We start from the raw sequence: 18,531 nt of genomic DNA, 5'->3' as shown, positions 1-18,531 counted from the left end.
CGGTGCTGTCTGGGAGGTGTGGGAGGTGTGCCTTGTTAGTCTGTCAGCACGTGTAGGTTCAATGGTTAAAATTTCTAGTTCTCTCTCTGCTTTGTGTTTGTATGAAGTGAGCTCCCTTGGTCCTAGTCATACCGCTAAATTAATTTCATCCTTACGGACTCTCACCTCCATAAGCGCAAATATACTCTTTATTAAAAGCAAGTTTGCAGCCTACTGTGGTCAACACCTGTTAGCTCCACTCTCAGGGCAGCACACCACAACCTATGAAAGCACACGGTGGCACTTACACTGTCACATGACTAACGTCTTAAACATTTACTAACCTCTATCTGCTGAATTCTCAAGTTGGAAATTAAGTCCCAGCGAGCCACTCCATTCTTGTCGTATCCTCTGAAACCGAAGCCTGCAGCATTGTTAATGGCGTCAGCTGTGACGAAGTAAAGCATTAAGAAATGTTATTGCAATGCATACAATATATACACATGCATACATATATGGTTGTTTTTAAAAGATTAATTTTATTTTTCTGTGTCTGGGTGTTTTGCATGCATACATATTATATGTACCATGTACATGTCCGGTGCCCTTGAGGCCAGAAGAGGCTATTAGATCCCCCAAGACTGATGTTTGTAAACCACCATGTTGCTGCTGGGAACTGAACCTGGACCTTCTGCAGGAGAAACAAATGCTCTTAGCTGCTGAGCCACCTCTCCAGCCTCAATCTCCTCTGCTCTCCCAGGAGGTGCATGCCCTGCCTTGCTTTTAAGCAGTGAGAGTGGACTTTTTAGTTATTTAGTAGTATTAGAGACCGGACCTTTCAGGTGAGCCCTTTCCTGCTGAGCTAGATCCATTGTCCATGACTTAATTGAATTTTAAAATGAGTATGTGTGTGTGTACATGTCTGCTAAGCTGTGTGCAGGTGCCCAGAGAGGCCACAAGAGGGTGCTAGATCCCTGGAGCTGGGGTTAGAGGTAGCTGTAAGCAACCAAACCTTCCTCTGGAAGGAAGAGCAGCAAGCATTCTTAGCCACCCAGTCATCTCTCCAGCCCTGACTTTGTAAGAGAGGTCAGAGACATCATCACACATAATGAAAATAACAACCCTATTCAAGTCAGTAGGTTAGTTAACAAGACACCAGACATGATCTTGAGAAGACAGGCAGAGTGGAAGAGTTCTGGGTACCGTGCTAGAATACAGTGGAGAGTGCTCACCTGCCTGTAAGAAACTGCTGGGAGCACCCCCCCTGAAGTCAGCATGCTCATTTTGGTCTTTATTCTAGGTAAGTGGGGCCGAATGCCTAATGGCTGACCAGAACCCACTCTGGTCTACAGAACTTCCTTGTCAACCCTTTCACAGTGGTGGCTGACTGGCAGCTTACAGACCCGGTCAACATAGGATGTCTCTTGCTTCAAGTGGATCCTTTCCAATCAACAGAAGGCGATTCTAGTTCACACCATTGATGTTATGGCCAAATGAGCTAAGACCCATCAAAATGCAGCCAAACACCTTCACAGACACCGATCCTACCCTTAAATGGTTTGTTCTTTTATTAGTTCCTTAATTAAACAAAAAATTTTACAATTTGGGGGGGGGGGAAGTATGCAAGCAAGATTTACTCTTCTGTCTGGTTTAAGCCGCCTTTACAGTGAGCTGGTCAGTATGGTAATATGCAGTCTTAATAGGATCAAAGGCAAAATCTGCCAATTATTCTAGAAAACACCCTACTCCCACCACACAAAGTGGCCAACAGCCTCCAATCAAATCCAAATGGGAACAGAACGCCTATGTTCCTGTAGCTGGTGGCTTAACAGAGCCAATGGTTCAAAGTTATGTTATATTATATTATATTATATTATATTATATTTGTGTGTGTGTGTGTGTGTGTGTTTGAACGCAGGTTGTCAGGCAAGTAACATGTGCTTTTACTCAATGAGCTATGTCACCAATATCAATACCGACTATTTAAAAAAAAACCAAAGCCAAAACAAACAAACAAAACAAAAAAACCCTAAAAGGACAAAACTGGTTTGGAATCTCGGAGCCTCTGTTTAAAGCCAGCATTTAAATAGGTATACAAGGATCTTAAGAAATTTCATTTATTGTTAATGTTTAAATTTGACAGAAGGAAAAACAGCATTAAGGCAATCTTAGTTTAAACTCACACAAGGCCAGGCATAATTGTGCATCTCATAGCTAGCATCCCAGAGACCAAGTAAAGGCCTAGAGTAAGATCAACCCAGGATGCACAGGGAGACCCTGTCTCAAAACAAACAAATTCTTAACACTAAACAAATTCAAGGTAACACTATCTTTTAATTTCCATTAAATTGCCAGGCTAAAGCCACATTTCACGGCAATAAAATAAAGGCAGTAGTGAAATGCCAAGGACCAACTGCTCGGCCTTTCTGTGATCTGCTCTTTGTGGTGTTAAAATGTGCATTGTGTATCACACAATCTTCAGAATAAAGAGACTTATGATGATGTAGTGAATAGGGCAAGAGACAGACCAAAGAGGCTCCACGCCACATCAGCGCACCCTTCACAAGGCGGGCAGGAGCATTACGAGTCCGTTGGACATTCAGGAAGACTCATGTGGTGATAACATGGGAAAGTACTAGGATCCACGCAGATGAAGCTCAGGACAGGCATGGTTACCCCCCCCCCCAAGCCCACCAGAAACCTCCCAAGGCTGTGAAGCAGTGCAGGGGAGAGCTTTCAAAAAGCTTGTCTCTCCTTCCCAAGCCCAGCTTTCCTGTCAGTGCCCTCCATCAGTCATAGGCACTCTGACACCTCAGCCTCAACTTCTGTAATACCTGTTCCACCTGGCGGGTGGGTGTCAAAGACCCTTCTGTGAACTGCTGTGATTTTGTATACTTTTCTGGTGAAGCTCTGGTCACAGTAAACCTCATCTAAGGTGTCATAATGATAAGTGTAATGAAGTCATACTAAATTAATGGTACTCTGAAGACAGGAACTATGCCAAATGTTAGCATTCATTCAAGCCAGCATGGAATCTAACATACAACAGGCATTAGATAAGCACTCCCTATCACCTCAACTAATCATTGATCCTTATTATTATTATTTATTATAAAATGGGCCTTGAATATGAACTTGGGGGGGAGGTATTTCTTTTGCAAAATGACTCTGATTCTACTCGGTCTTTCACTATATATCCTCAAGAGGGCACTCTTGAGCTGGACATAGTGGTATGCCTGCAGGTTGAGCCACTAGAAAGGCTGACACAGGTGGACTGCTGTCCCTGGGGAGTTTGAGGCCAGCAGGTGCAGTCAGTCACAGACAGACAGACAGACAGACAGACCGACCACAGGATACTTCAGTAGAAAACAAGTCTGCATGTTACTTACCTAAGGTCCATGCAAAATAGTACTTAGGTCTGGCAGCCAAGAGAGAGACGTACAGATAGGTGGCTTTGGTTGGCCACGACGCAGTGGCTTGGAAATGCTCATCGATGTTGTACTCCACGGGTAGCATGTTGGAGATGGTCAGGTGGAATAATAAGGAGAGTCCACAGACCAGGAGCTTCTCCGTAACTGCTGCCTGGAACGGGTGGGCAAGAGTCACACACCTCACAGGACTGTGTGTCCTTTTTACACACCAGGCATATCCTGAATGCAGCCCCAAACCTGAGCTCTCCCGATCAAAAATCAGGAGCCGCCTTGCCCTGGGCACTTCAGATCCTCACAGTCCCACACAGAAATACCTTCAAACTCATTAACCTCAATCAGCAAGGCAGGCTCTCTCAATCAAATGCAGAGCTCCCTGAAATGGCGATATGGCTAATCATGGTAGCTGGCTTGCTCTGGGACTCCCCCCGACACTCCCCGGTGTCTGGCTTTCGGGGATGGGATTACAGGCTGGTTGTGATACTGTCATTACATGGGTTCTGGGGATCTAACTATGCTCCTCACACTTGTGAAGCCATCTCCCCAACCCCGTGAGCCAGATTCTGACTGGCACTAATAAGGAAGAGGAGAATCCAGGGTTTCCAATGGGCTGGGTCAGAAGGCACAGTCCATGAGGGGCCTGCCATAGAAGACCTACCCTTGACAGCATCATTTTCACTGAGGAATTGTTTCCTTTCTTTAAAAAAAAATTACATCTATTTATGTGCACTACATTTGTGTCTGGTGCTCACAGAGGTCAGAAGAGGGCATCAGATTCCCTGAAACTGGAGTTGTAAATAATTGTGAGGCACCACGTTAGTGCTGAGCATAGAACCCAGCCCCTCTGCAAGAGCAGCATGTGCTTTGAACCACTAGCCATCTCTCCTGCTCCTTATGCAGTTTCTAAGTAACTTACAGGTGCTCCTTAGTCATGACGTCACTACTGGGTAGAGCGTAAAGACTTGTTTGTCCTGAGAGATGCTTATGAAGAAATAGACGACAGCCAGGCAAGTGGTGCAGACATGCCATTCTGGCTACGTGAGGAGGAGAGGCAGGAAAAAATCACATGTTCAAGGCCAGGCTTCAAAGTGAGGTCACCGTCAGCGCCAGCTTCATGAGTTAGTGAGATCCATCTCCATAAGATGGAAGGGCTGGAGCGGTGCTTGGTACCCTAGCTCTGTTGCTCCAGAGAACAGGAGTTCGGTTCCCAGAACCCACATCAGATAGTTCACAGCTGCTTGTAACTTCAGCTCCAGGGGATCCTAAACCTTCTTCTGACCCCTATGGGTACCCACCTAATACATGGTGCACACTCAGACACATAAATGTTTTAAAACAAAAACAAAAAAACAAAAAAATGGGAATAGAAGACAGAGATGCAGCTCGGTGGTAGAATTATTTGCCTTACTATATTAGCACAAGGCCCTGGCAAGGCTCTGGGTTCAATCCCTAACCACACAACATGCATGCATGCACATGCACACAACATACACGCACAAACAGATATAGGAAGGAAGGAAGGAAGGGAGGGAGGGAGGGAGGGAGGGAAGGAGAAGAAAAGGAAGGGAGGGAGGGAGGGAGAAGAGAAGGGAGGGAGGGAGAAAGGAACCAAAAATATTAGACTTTCAGAAAACTGGACAGACAGATGCCTGGGAGCACAGGGCTTCGGATGAGGCACATGCCCTTACATTTGGAGATGGATCTGCTTTCCCATGCTGCTCGTCTTTTCCATTTTCACTGGGCTGTGCCACGTGGGATGCTCTGCCTTCAATGAAGGCAATGTAGTCTTTGTAGGAGCACAGTGGGCCTGCCAGGATGCCCATGAAGTTGCAGGTATAACTTACATACTCCAGGAGACTTGGCATGCGCCTGCAAGGAGGAGACACGCGTGTGAGCTGTGGCAGAGGCTTTCAGGGTGATCCACTGAAACGTCAGTCATGGGTTCACCACCTTCGCCATTTCCCAAATAAAAGATGTCTTAGTTTTCATTTGTATCCATGTAAGATTTCGGGAGGCTGGGGCAGAGAATTCTCAACAGAATTTTTGGACAGGTGGGCTGCTTAGTTTTAACTTTCAACTTGACACAACCTACACTCACCTGGGGAGAGAATCTTGATGAAGAATTTTGTAGATCGGCATGGCCTGTGAGGGATCAATTTGACTGTTTATGTAGGAAGACGTAGCCCACTGTTCCCTAGGAAGGGAATCCTGGACGAAGCAAGTCAGAAGGAAGCTAGCTGAGAGAAGGGCTCTGCCTTTATTTATGTCTCCCTGCTGTTTACTGTGGAATGATAGCTGCTTTTAGTTCCTGCTGCTGTGACTACTATGATGATCTGTGTCCTGGTTGGTTTTTCTTTTGTCCATGTGACACAAGCTAGAGTTACCTGAGAAGAGGGAACTACAGTTGAAAGCACTCTTCCATAAGACTGATCTGTTGGCAATCCAATGGGACATTTTCTTAGTTAGGGATTGATATGGGAGGACCCAGCCCCTCGTGGTCAGTGCTATCCGTAGGCAGGTAGTCCTGGAGCAGGCTAAGCAAACCAGGAGGAACAAGGAGGTAAGCAGCCCTCCTCCACAGCCTCCACATCAGCTCCTGCCTCCAGATTCTGGCCTTGTGTTCCTGTCTAGATTTCCTCAGTGATGGAGTGTGGCCTGAGAGCTGTAAGCCGAAACACGTTGCTTTGGCCATGGTGTTTTATCATAGCGATAGAAACCCTAACTGAGACAAACCACAATTTGGAATTATAAGCAAAATAACCCCCCTCTCCCCTAACTGGCTTTTTGTTGAGATCTTGTATAGCAATTGAAAAGAAGCTAGTCGAGAGTTCTCAGAAAGGTGTTTACAGGCAACTACAGAGGGCCTTCCATTAGACTCCTCATTAAGGAAAGAAACCTAAGAGGACCATGGTGCGGCATAAGGAATCATCTCTCACAGCACATGTGCTCATTTGACAAATGCATGCTGCATGCCAATCATGTGGACAACAGGCTCCTGGGTCTGCAGACAGAGCAGTCAGCAGGTGGAATCCTGCATGTATGGAGCTTATAGACCAGTGTGTGTATGTGTGTGTGTGTGTGTGTGTATCAGACTAAAATAGACTATGTATAAAATAAGATATATGTACATTTATATGCAATCTTCAGAGATGCTAAATGCCGCAGGGAAAGGGGTCTCTCGTTACATGAAGTCAAAGAAGCCTCTTTGGTAAAGCAGACTAAACACAAGTGAGAGCTGTAGAAACCCAGGCATTGAGGAGTGATGAGGACACAGGTGGAACACACACAGTGACAGCCAGCTTGACAAGACAAGGAAGACAGAACAGGAGATAAGCCTGCTAACTGAGGTAAGATCACACGGGGCCTGCCTTCCAAGCCACAGAAGAAACTGAGATCATGCTGAAGGAGACAGAAAACTAGTCAGGTTTTAAAGGCCAGGTTTCCAAAGCACCTCTCTGGCCCTGTGTGTGCACACAGTGGAGGCACAAAGACCAGGCAGGGGACTGTAGCAGATGACAACAGCTTGGAGGTGTTTGGAACAGCATGGCATGTGGCTTCTGACAGTGCACCTGTGGAGTTAGGTGATGGATTAGTTGTGGGAGCCAAGAGAAACAGGAGAAAAAGGGCCGGGTGGTGGTGGTGCACGCCTTTAATCCCAGCACTCAGGAGGCAGAGGCAGGCGGATTTCTGAGTTCGAGGCCAGCCTGGTCTACAGAGTGAGTTCCAGGACAACCAGGGCTATACAGAGAAACCCTGTCTCAAAAAAAAGAGAAAGAAACAGGAGAAAAAGATGTCTCCAAACCATTGTGATTCCTTTGCCTCAAGGCCTGTCCAAATGGCTCACAGTATGTACAGTTTAGTGGGCAGTCCAGTTCATCGACTGAAGATCAAAGAGCAGCTACGCCTGGGCATAGTAAACAGGCCCCGGGGAAGCGGAGTCCTTCTTCCCTCTCGGCATACCATGAACAGTCTCTTTGGAAAATATTCTGTGGACAAAGATGTGAAGCAAGCACCCCCATATATGAGGGATTATTGTTATGTATATGGGACATATAGATCAACACAGCACTTTCCATTCTGACTGGAAACGCCATCTATTCTTTTTCTCTGTCTGTCTGTCTGTTATTTATCTATTTATTTATCTATTTATTTATTTATTTTTGTGGTAGTTGGTACTCGTATTTGTGTTTTGTTTTAATGTGGTTTTAGAAATTATTTATTTATTTAATTGTGTGCACGTGTGTCTTTTTTTAACTAATTTATTTTTGTCTATATGAGTACACTGTAGCTGTCTTCAGACACACCAGAAGAGGACATCAGATTTCACTACAGATGATTGTGAGCCACCATGTGGTTGCCAGGAATTGAACTCAGAACCTCTGGAAGAGCAGTCAGTGCTCTTAACTGCTGAGCCATGTCTCCAGTCCCACATGTGTGTCCTTATAGAGTGTTTTCATAATTATCTTTATAAGTAACTACAGAGGGTTTGAATTAATGAAATGAATTAATGTATACCATAGCCATGCAGGAGCCAGAGTATGCCAGGAGAGTGTCAGATCCTCTGGAACTGCAGTTACAGGCAGTTGTGGGCTACCACGTGGATGCAGAGAACTGAACCTGGGCCCTTTGCAAGAGCAGTAAATGCTCTTAACTGCTGAGCCATCTCTCCAGCCCACTTTAGTTCTTTGAGACAGTCTCACTCTGTGGTTCAGGTTGGCCTTGAACTCCTAACAGTCCTTTTACTTCAGCCTCCTGGGGGTTAGGATCACAGGCGTAAACCACCACGCCCGACCACCTTCTTTTTTCTTTTTAAAGTTTCAAGCCGGGGCCTCATTATGTATCCAGAGCTAGCCCGTAGCTAACTTACATTTTCTGTCCCTATCTCTGTCTCATCTCTTGTTTTTGTATTGAGTCAGGGTCGAGAGTTGCCCAGGTGATCCTCAAACTCAGCTGCATGGCTGGCTGAACATGACCTGATCCCTGTGCTTCCAGCTCCTACGTGCTGAGATCACAGGCAGACTCCATAGCGCCCACGAGAGAAGATTCTTTTCCACCACAAAATTCACTGAAGAAAGTTTTGGCTCAACCGTCAAAAGAATCCTGTGAAGTGCTGGAACCACCCACTGTAATACTTATCACACGAGACACTTGCTGATTTGGTCTGTCCCAGCACCAACTGTGTGTTGCCTTAGGTCAGGCAGCCTTAGCCTCACTCACTGAGGGTCCAGTACTTCCTTGGTACAGAGCACTGTCCTGCACAAGAAGATGTTTGCCCTTAACCTACTTGATGTCAGCCTTTCCGGGATCCCAAATCCACAAATATCTCCATACATGCTCAAATGTCTCCTGGCCATTCAGAGACGGGGAACACACCGATAAACAGACAAGGCTCTCAAGATTAGGACCTTACACTGGGGCAGGATGAAACCCAGCAGAGCAGGGCAGGGCAGAGGGCTAGGAGGGTGGGGTTTTAGATGGGAGGTGGGTATAGTTAAAGAGGAGACACTGGGTGTGGTGGAACACACCTACATCCTAGTCCTAGGGAGGGATGCAGAAGGATGGAAGTTTGAAGTCAGCCTCACCTACAAAAAGGAACCTTGTTCTCCCACCCTAGGACGAGACAAGGAGTGTGTAAACTGAGGCAAGAGTGTGGAGCTCTGGGCTCCATTCTGAAGAGGATGCTGTGGTCGGAACTTAGAAACTTATGTTACACAGGAAAGCACTGGGGGTTCTTATCAGGGGAGTGAAAAAAAAAAAAAAAACCAAGACCAAAACAATCCAAAGCCTATTCAGAGACTCTCTGGGGATGGGGAGGTGGCTCATTGAGTAAATGTACTTGTGTGTAAAGCAAGAGTTCAAATCTCCCGTATCCATATACAGAGCCGAGTGTGGACACATTCTTACGACACCTGTGTGCAATGAGACCAGTAGCCAAAAACAGGTAGCTCAGGGCAGGGACTCCGGAATCCCTGGCTCCTCACCTCCTCAGAACTAGACAGTCCGTAGCCCTGACTGGGGCAGTACATAGTGGTGGGGCCTAGAACATCAGGCCAGACAATAAATGACTCCTCTGGCTGACACTGGAACTTAAGCTCTTGACTTCCATAGTGAAGTGGGTTAGACTAGCTCCCCAACTTTAAACCATCTCCCAAGTGATTTTAGGGGTTACCTCTTTAAAAGGAGCAATGACACAGTAGCAGCAGAGGCCCCCCAAAAAGAAAAACTGGTTCCTTCTGGTCATGAAAATGAAATCTCTGGCCTAGGAAGAGACCTAACATTCCAAGCTGAAATGAAAGAGGTAACCACCGGGGCCAGCCAAACATCACCTGACCAAGGGACCATGCTAGGAAGGCAGGCTCACCATAAGCCGCACTAAAGAGACAGGCAAAATGACGACCCCTTTAAATATTATAGCTCTCCTTCCCAGAACTTCCATCTCTGGCCACTCAGATTCATTTGGGTCTCTGTAGCCTTCTGAGTCAAAGTTCAACTTTTCCTTTTCCCGCTTTGTCTCAGAGGCCAGGCAGAATCTTTTTGCTACTAAGTTTTTCTGGCTTGCACACGTGCATGCACACAGAGGATCGATGGACCCAATGTAGAAATCTGTTACAGAGGACAGGAGAAAACCAAGTGCATTCTGGAAGGCAGCCCCTTAGATCTAGTAGTGGACGGGGGTGTGGTGAGAAGCAGCCTTCCGGAGAGGGCTGAAAGCTTGCTGGACTTGCTAGTCAAACAGACTTGCAGTGAGCAAATGAAGTCTGCTATTTCCCATTCACACCCCAATATTAAATGATACTACTAGCAGACAAGTGGCAGTGGTGGAGAAACACGTGCCAGGGGACAGACAGAAATCAGAGGCTCCATTGTGGACAGACCTATTGCTATCGGGGAGATGAGGGAGTGTGGCTTGTGGGCTTCAAGCCACACCAGAGCATGTGGAAGCACCTGGGGAACACTGAGAAGTTCAGGTCTGAGTTCTGGGGTACAGCAACAGTCAGTCACACAGGAGAAGGGCCGAGGGTTGAGCGGGGAGGCAGAGAAGAAAAGCAAGAGAATGTGGTGTCCAGGAATCCAGTGAGGAGTGATCACCTGAACCAGTGACGCCACTGTGGTTGGTCACCATGCCAACAAAGCTGAAGACTCAGGGCAACCACGAAAGGAAGGAAGCATACATCTGAGCACAGAGTGTGATGGGAGCGTGGTGGCTCGAAGGGGACCCGTGACAATATTATCCTCCTCCCCGAGAAGCTAAGCATGACCTTGCTGAGCAGCAGCAGAAGAAGAAAAAAAAGATCCTGATTAAGGTCAGAGGTGAGAAGAGAGCCCTAGTCTCTATGGGCAGTTCAAATTCAGACGTAGAAAAGGAATATTCTGTTACAGCTTTGGGGAGCTTGGAGGGTTTGTGATTACAGACTGACAGACAGCCAGGAACCCAGGGCCCAGCTGTCCTTGGTAGTGAGTCCCAGCAGATGCCTCGGGCAGCCTTTGTCGGCGTCTTTTTTGCCCCACTACAATGAGTCATTTCCCAGTCTACAGTTCACCTGGGCTGTTCTCAGAGTCAGGCTGAGGTCAACCCAATGAGGTCACACATAGTAACCACGCACTGTGTGGACGGCCGAGGGGAGGCTGTCTTCACGAACAGCTTTCCATCACTGAAGGAAAGGAAATTTAGCTTTCTGAGTATGAGCAAGAGAGTGGTAGGATTTTGGAGAAAGGAGAATATAAAATATTTTCAGAGAGAGAATTAAGGAAATGTAGTCGCTTTGTTGTCGATACGAAGGACCATGGCTTTTTAAATTAAAGGGATTTAATTTTATTTTATATGTATGAGTGTTTTACCCACATGCATGAGTGTACACCAGATGCCCAAATAAGTCAGAAGAGAGTGTCAGATCCCCTGGAACTGGAGCTACAGTTGGTGTCGTGTGGGTGCTGGGGACCAACCTGGTCCTCAGCAAGAGCAGTAACTGCGGAGCCGTTTCTCTAGCCCCAGGGACCACAGTTTTTAAAACAGTAAGAAATCCAAAATGAATACAGGCAGCAAGAATGAGATCTGCACTCGGCTTCCTTCCACCATCCAGGCGGGTGGAGAGCTGGGGTTAACTAGGACGGGCCACTAGCCTGGTGGTTGCCTGAGAGGGGACGAAGAATCCGAGCAGATGCCTGTAAGTGACAGTGTCTGAGGTAGAATGTCCAAGGTCAGGGAAAAGTCAAGAACCAGCCAGACTGCTCGCCAGGGAGTGCATGCAATGGCTCTGTGTTGCTGTTTGGAGACTGGCCACAGAGCAATGGAAAGCCCAGAGAAGATGCACAGAGGGGTCCCAGAGGTCAAAGGATGAACAGTGACACACATCTGGACATCATTTCATTCTTCCGGCAGACATGCATTCCTTAATTCTTAATCTAGAAGCAATTACTCCAAAGGTAAGGAGGGGAGTTCATCGTCATGGTGTTAGGTTGAAATAGACGTGGCCAGGAAACCAAGCCACTCTTCAGGCAGCTCTTCTGGAAGCAGAGCAAAGGAAGATGATGACGAGCTGAGTCCCTCGGATAATAACCAATAACATGTGTGTTACACCTTTGCGCTGTGTTACTCCGCTGGCCCACTCACTGCTGTCAAGTCCCTGTCCGTGGTGGCAGTGACTGTTATCACTACAGTTGCACACACCGCCATCTATCCTTTGAGAGTCTCACAGACACAAAACTCAGTGGACCTCTTGTGTTTCACAGGAGGCACGCACGGTACAGAGGCCCAGGACTTGGCAGAGCCCAGGAGGGATTGCCAGCCTAGCACAGAACAACTTGGTGGCCTGCAGCTGTGTGGAGGGAAGACAGTTACTTTGCATGAGCCAGTGAAACGGTACAAACCAAGGTAGATGTAAAGACACATACCTCACAGCTAATCCCCTCTGCGATGGAGTTAGTTCTTCATCCTTTCGAAACATCCCTGAGAATCAGAAAGAAGCATTTTTGTGAGTCATATTTCCTCTTAAGAATGGCACTTACCCCACTTGAAGTGCACGCTATTCTCCATATCTGGTCCCAAATGAGTGCCTCTTTCTTTCTCATGTTAACACAGATCCAATCACAGCTGACCCATCACGTGGTCCAACCCACCTTGCCCTATAAAGGCTAAACATTACACAGGGCGGAATGAAAATTACTAGTCTGAAGGAAATTATTACCCAATTAGAAAAATCCCCCAAATTAATACATTCTAACTTATAACTGTGTTATCCGTCACAGAAAGTGCTAAAGACACATTAGAATTCCTGGAGGATTTCGACAACTAAACTTCAGTGCCATGAAGAGCCAGTCACTCAGCAAGCAGCGGCGGTGCTGATCTCTACAACGCCATGAATACACACAGAAGCAAACGCATCATCTTGACGCATCGGCTTTGTCTGGTCTCAATCAGGAGGCCATTGCTACAGCCAAACATCAACTTACTGGATCTACATGCTTCGAAAACATGATGAAGAAACACTAAATTCAATTTAAAGCTCCCCCCGCAAAAGAAAAGAAAGAAAAAAGGAAAAAGAAAAACAGAACCAACTTGAAGACAAAGGGAGATTAAATAAAGCAAACAACACTCTTAAAAGGCTTTTGTAAGAATTAGAAAAATAATAACGACAACACTGTCCAAAGACATATATTCCAAGCCATCAAAAGACACTGAGATAAACAGAGACAAAAACCAGGAACAATGAACTATAAAAGAAACACAGACAATCAATTAACAGACAAACTGTTAACTTCATGATTAATTATAAGAACATAATTAGTTAAGAAATGTCTGGGAGGCCAAAGCAGAATGGTGTCAAGTTCAAGACCGGCCAGACTACATCAACCAAAAACAAAAGCTCCAAAAATGTTAAAAGAACAAGCCACCATTATGATCTAGAAGTACACAGAACTTTTGAAAGCCTTTACTTAAACAGCGTGATCTCAACTATACACATGTGAACGATGACACTTGTACATAAGACACAGACGAGAGAATGGCAGCTTCCTTCCGACACTCTGAGGACCGGACTGCACTAGAAAAAGAAGAGACACGGACTGCCTGCTGTGGCCCTCGGTCTAGTAGGGAGAAGGTGTGTGAAAGAACACATGATGTATCTGTACACTGGTAGTGCAAAGACTCAAGAGACATTTCTCTCCCCTCCTCCTAGGCCAGCCACCCCCGCCCCGCCCCGCCCCCAGTCTAATAAAATAATCATCTAAAATTTTTGCCAGGACCATCACAACCTCATGCAAAAAGAAAAAGAAAGAAAGAAAAAAACCCACCTATACTTTCAGTAAGTAGGGAAGGGAAGATAATCCCACAGCTATTTTGGCGGTAATGGGGTCAGCGAGGTGGGTCTGTGGTTAACAGCACTGGCTGCCCTTCTAGAGAAACCAGGCTTAACTCCCAGTACCCTCCTGTCAGCTTACAAATGTCTATAACTAGTCCCAGCGGTTCTGGTGCCCCATCCTGGTTGCTGCAGTCACAGAATGCAGGTGATATAGTCACAAGCCAATTGAACACTTATACGCATAAATAAAAATAAATCTACTTTGAAAAGGCAGAAAAAGGCCTGTGAAAACCATGGAGGTCATGATGACTAGGCAGGTGGTCTGACCCTCAGCGGAGCTCTGCCAGAGCTCTGATTCTTAGCCTCGTCCTCCAAAGGGCATCATGGGAAGGAAACAAAACCCCAGAAATTGCACTGAAAAGGAGAGCACCTCAGGGGACCTCAGGGGCCCACGCCACTTGAGGACAGCTTGATGTCCTTGCTAGACAGACCGGCCCTTTCCAAATGATCTAGGGCTACCTATGGCCTCCTCTGGTGTTCCTCTGGAAGCCTTCCCCCTCCCTCCCTCCTTTCCTGCCTTTTACTGGTAAAAGTGCAGGTTAGCAGTCATCTGTGATGCCATGCGTTGCTACATACAAACTTATTGTTATATCTTATTATTTCTTCGTGAGTAGGAATGTTCATGTCTGGCAGGCCAGAGGTCAATGTCCAGGATCATCTTCCATGCTCTCCCTAGTGTGTGTTTGTTTTGTGGGCTGTTCGTTTGTTTTCTTTGAGACAGGTCTCTAAGTGAGTCTATATACAGCTCACTATTCTGGCTAGACTGGCTACCCAACAAGGCCCCAGGGTCCTCCTGTCTCATGCTCCACTGTCACTGGAGTTACAGTTCTGATCCGCCATGCCAGCTTTTCGTGGGCACTGGAGGTCTAAGTTGGGTCCTCATGCTTTCCCCACTGAGCTGTGTCCCTGGCCCAGTGCATCATTTCTAAGTGTCTGGTGTAGGGCGGGGCTCCTGTGCCAGTGTACCCTGCTATATTGCTCTAGGAGGCTATTCTCATTTTAAACTGCACACCAACCACATTAAATAAATATATAACTCAAAGGAAAGCACCTTTATAGAATAACTTTATCTATACGTACAAGCCCAGCCTCCCTCCTTACTTCAAAATTTGAGTACTCAGAAATAGAATGACTAAAATAAAGATGTTGTTTTTAAGCTAGAATACTAACACTATGGTAAATTAATATAGTTCAGTCTAAGATTCTCCTCATTCTCCCTTACCAGTACAAGCACCCAGCTAAGCTGATAGACTCCCACACGAAGTGCAATCAAGGAAGCCATAGCAAACAAAACCACCAACAACAACAACAAACCTTACCCCACCCCGGACTTGCCAGGAGACATCGTGACCAAACACACTGCCAGGCTGTGCCATCCTTCAGTGCTAAGACCGAAGTAATCTCTTGCACACAACTTAAAACCACAGCCTCAGGGTAAGAGGCTGGATTCTGTAAGGGGAGCAAGATATCTCAGGGCCACACCTAGAAGGGTTCCAAGATAAAACCTCTGCTTCCCGAGGATGCTGGGATGAACACTCACTGGACTGGCAGCTGAGGAGTCCAGACAGGAGAGGTCCAGACCTACTGCCCAGAGTTTACATGACCTGCTGCTGCTGTCCTCGCTAGGGCCTGCCTGCAAGCATGACCCATTGCTGGTGTCCCTGCACCGAGACAAGCGTTCCTTAGGCTGCAAGTGTTTGTGCCTGCATGCTTTAGTCTCAACATTCCCCACCAGGGATTTCCAACTGTGACACTGGCTAGGCACTGGTGTCTGCTTGACCAGCCCCTGGCAAGCACCCGGGCCTCCAGGTCTCCCCCAGGTCTAATGAACTTCCTGGCAGATGTCACATCACATGCTCTCATACTTGCTGCTGGGGAACCAGCGCTGTCCCTGACTTCACTGGGAGGAGACTCTGGGAACCTTGTTCTTGGGTCTTCTAGACAGCACTAAAGACATGTCTGTCAGTCACTGTTTGTCTTCACTGGAATAGAGCTTAGCCAGGCCAAGCTAGCGATGGGCTTAGAGTGCTCGATACAGACAAGGATATCCTCCCTCGTGGGAGTCACCGAGGAATCAAGAGACTAGGAAGGGCCGAAGCCCTGAGGCATAAGGTGGGGGTAGCGGTTCTCCAGGAGGCTATCTGGTAGGGCGAGATGCTTGCTAAAGCTTTTGCCAAGCTAAAGAATGTCAACTCTTCCAACATGGCAAGGCTGATCAAAAACCCTGCTCATTAAATCTATGCCAAAGACCAGATAACAAAATGGGGCTCTGTTCAGTTCTGAGCTTAATATACATTGCTAGCAAGTGCTTCTAGATCTACAGACAGAATGCTATCCTGACCCATGATGTTCCTAGATTCTCCTTCCAGAGCCCGAGGCGGGACCTGTCAGTGTGACACACGAGTCTTAGCACCTAGAGACCTCATTCACAGCACATACTCCGTGACTACAGAACCGGGGTCTGAGAGCTTCTGTCCACATCACCGGATGCAAGAACTACAAGACACACCCCTCTAGTGTGGGTTGGACTATGAACGTGGAGACGAGAGGCCCTGAGCAGATGCAGGAGATGCGGAATATGGGTCTCCTCTGGCCTCTCTACGCCCCGCACATGCTGCAGTCTAGAGGAGCACACGGCCAAGAGATGCTCTGCTTCCTGAAGGGCAGAAAGGAGAGCTGCAGCTAAACACACAGGGATTAAACACGGACCAGTGACGATAAGGAAATCTGTCCCTTCTGTCTGTGGCCCCTTAAATGAAGCAGGTAACTCTGCTTGTCAGCAAAAGGGGAGGGGAAGAAAACTCCTCCTTGCCCTGGAGAACTGCCAAGGCTGTGCCCTGCCCACATGTGGGGACTGGGGGCTTCACGCATGCAGGGACAGACAGAAAGTCCAGGCAGAGTTGTTCCTTAGTGTTCCTCTAAGGAACCCAAGCCAATACCCCAAGGAGTCTTGACTGCTGGCATTTCCTATATTCACTTATTAAATCAGCATGTAAAATTGATGTATGCTTACATTAAAAGTCTATGAATACACATGTGTATATGGCTGTGAACACAGAGAGATAGGTAGGGCAGGAGAAGTATACAGATTTCAATATAAATGTAAGACAAATAAAGTAGGAGTAAAACTTAACTTAGACTATCAGTCCATTATATGGGCCGTAGGACTATTTTGCATTTTATCACTGAACTGAATTTAAAAATCAAGAGAAAATAGAGGGTTTGAGGGTGAAGCATATTTTAATAACCTTAAACAAGTTAACTGTTCTTCCTTCCTTCCCTTCCTCTATAGAGAATAGAGTTAGGGGAGTATCTCGAGCCAAGAATTACTCTAACAGGATTCTTTTCGGTGATGAACAATTAACTTCCAGATTCTTACCGTCGTGAATTTCGTAAGCCAAACTAGTGATCTTCTGCGTAATGATCATCATTGGGCTGTGACGAAACAAAAGTAGATATTTTAAATGGAGAATGTTAGAGCAACATGTACGAAACAGGAAAAAGCCTCAACTCTGCTTACATGGCAATAAAATCCTCAAGTGTAACAAACTCGCAGGGGATTTTTTTTTTTTAAAGATTTAACTACTCGGGGTGTCTCTGTCCTTGGGAAGTATGAGAGAAAAGAAATCAAAGGTTTTTTTTTTTTTCCTCTGTGGTTTTAAAAGGCAAATAAAAGGAGGACTCTATGCTAAAAACAACCTTCTGTGAGCCAGCCTGCTTCAACTTACACATCCTAAGATGAGGGCAGGGACATCAGATATGGCCAGCTTGTGACTAAGTGCCTCCTCCAACCTTCCCCTGGGCCTGCTGCCCAAGGCTGAACAGCAAAGAGAACAGAAGATGCCCCGAGAAAGGGGGATGAGCAGAAATTTAAATAAGTTGGGTGAGAAGTGCAGAGGTGTAGAGCCAAACAGCAAGAGGGAAACAGGAGACAGAAAGGTCAGAAGACCATCGCCATGCTGAAAGCGGGCACGCTAATGCCAGCCACCCAGAACCAAGAAGCCTGGTATCTGTTAAAGAAATGGCAGCATGGCTCCTACATCGTGTAAGATTCTATCTGAATGGCTAACTTGGAGGAAAACCAAACATTGATATAAGGAAACGGCCCTATTACACCTCACCCTCATGGCATCAGCTTTCAGACGGCTATTCAACTTTCTGAAATGCCAACAAGCAGAACCTGTGCTCTGCATGCTGAGAGAGCCAGGAATCTCACTACATCATCCCGGAAAAGTCTCTCAAAAAGGACCACACAGAATCACCCTCATCGGGCAGCCAGGGCCAACTGGTCATGAGAGGTAGAGGCTCAGGCTCCATCCAGTGAAGTTCCAATACTGATTTTCTGTCAGCCACACAGCTAAGAGTGGAGGGGGTGGGGGCTGTCTCCCAGTGTATGCACCCAGCAGAAAGGGTTTGCTTCCACATCTCACTCGAGTCAGATTCACAGCTGTGCCCTTGAAGACTCAAGCTCCAAGGGACAAGGTCAGATGAGGGCTGTTTTCCAATTCCCTGTGCTTAAGAGGGAAGGATTTCTCTTGGCTCCCTTAAAAGCCAATTCTTACAAGTTACCTAGGAAATCATTGCTCAGCTGGCCTAATCCCCCAGGTTGCTCTGCACATAGGCCCGGCTGTCATTTCTGCCTTGCAAGACATCCTTCATGTCCTTCAGGATTATACAAATGCTCTGAGATTTCCATCTCCTTTGGGGAAAGACTCATTGTTCTCACCCTGCCTGATTCTCTTCATAATGAATTACAAAGGCCCATT

The 18,531-nt window shown here is 46.6% G+C and overlaps 1 protein-coding gene across 9 annotated transcripts in view; it reads right to left on the bottom strand.

Annotated features, from left to right (window-relative positions):
* The window catches only part of Mboat2 (membrane bound glycerophospholipid O-acyltransferase 2), a 130,395-nt gene that overhangs the window by 10,394 nt on the left and 101,470 nt on the right, over positions 1-18,531 (bottom strand). For all 9 annotated transcript variants that reach the window (XM_029484759.2, XM_085830259.1, XM_029484754.2 and 6 more), the window contains 5 exons: positions 17,145-17,200; positions 12,300-12,354; positions 5,096-5,276; positions 3,369-3,561; positions 324-427 (listed from right to left, as the gene is read on the bottom strand). In XM_029484759.2, coding sequence (XP_029340619.1) covers positions 324-427; positions 3,369-3,561; positions 5,096-5,276; positions 12,300-12,354; positions 17,145-17,200 — 589 coding nt within the window. The remainder of the gene's footprint in view (positions 1-323; positions 428-3,368; positions 3,562-5,095; positions 5,277-12,299; positions 12,355-17,144; positions 17,201-18,531) is intronic.

This window comes from Mus caroli, unplaced genomic scaffold, assembly GCF_978045245.1.
Source record: "Mus caroli unplaced genomic scaffold, Mus_caroli_1 scaffold_14, whole genome shotgun sequence".
NCBI classification, from domain to species: domain Eukaryota; kingdom Metazoa; phylum Chordata; class Mammalia; order Rodentia; family Muridae; genus Mus; species Mus caroli.
Note: the sequence above shows the minus strand (reverse complement) of the source record. Positions and strands in the feature narration are given on the sequence as shown.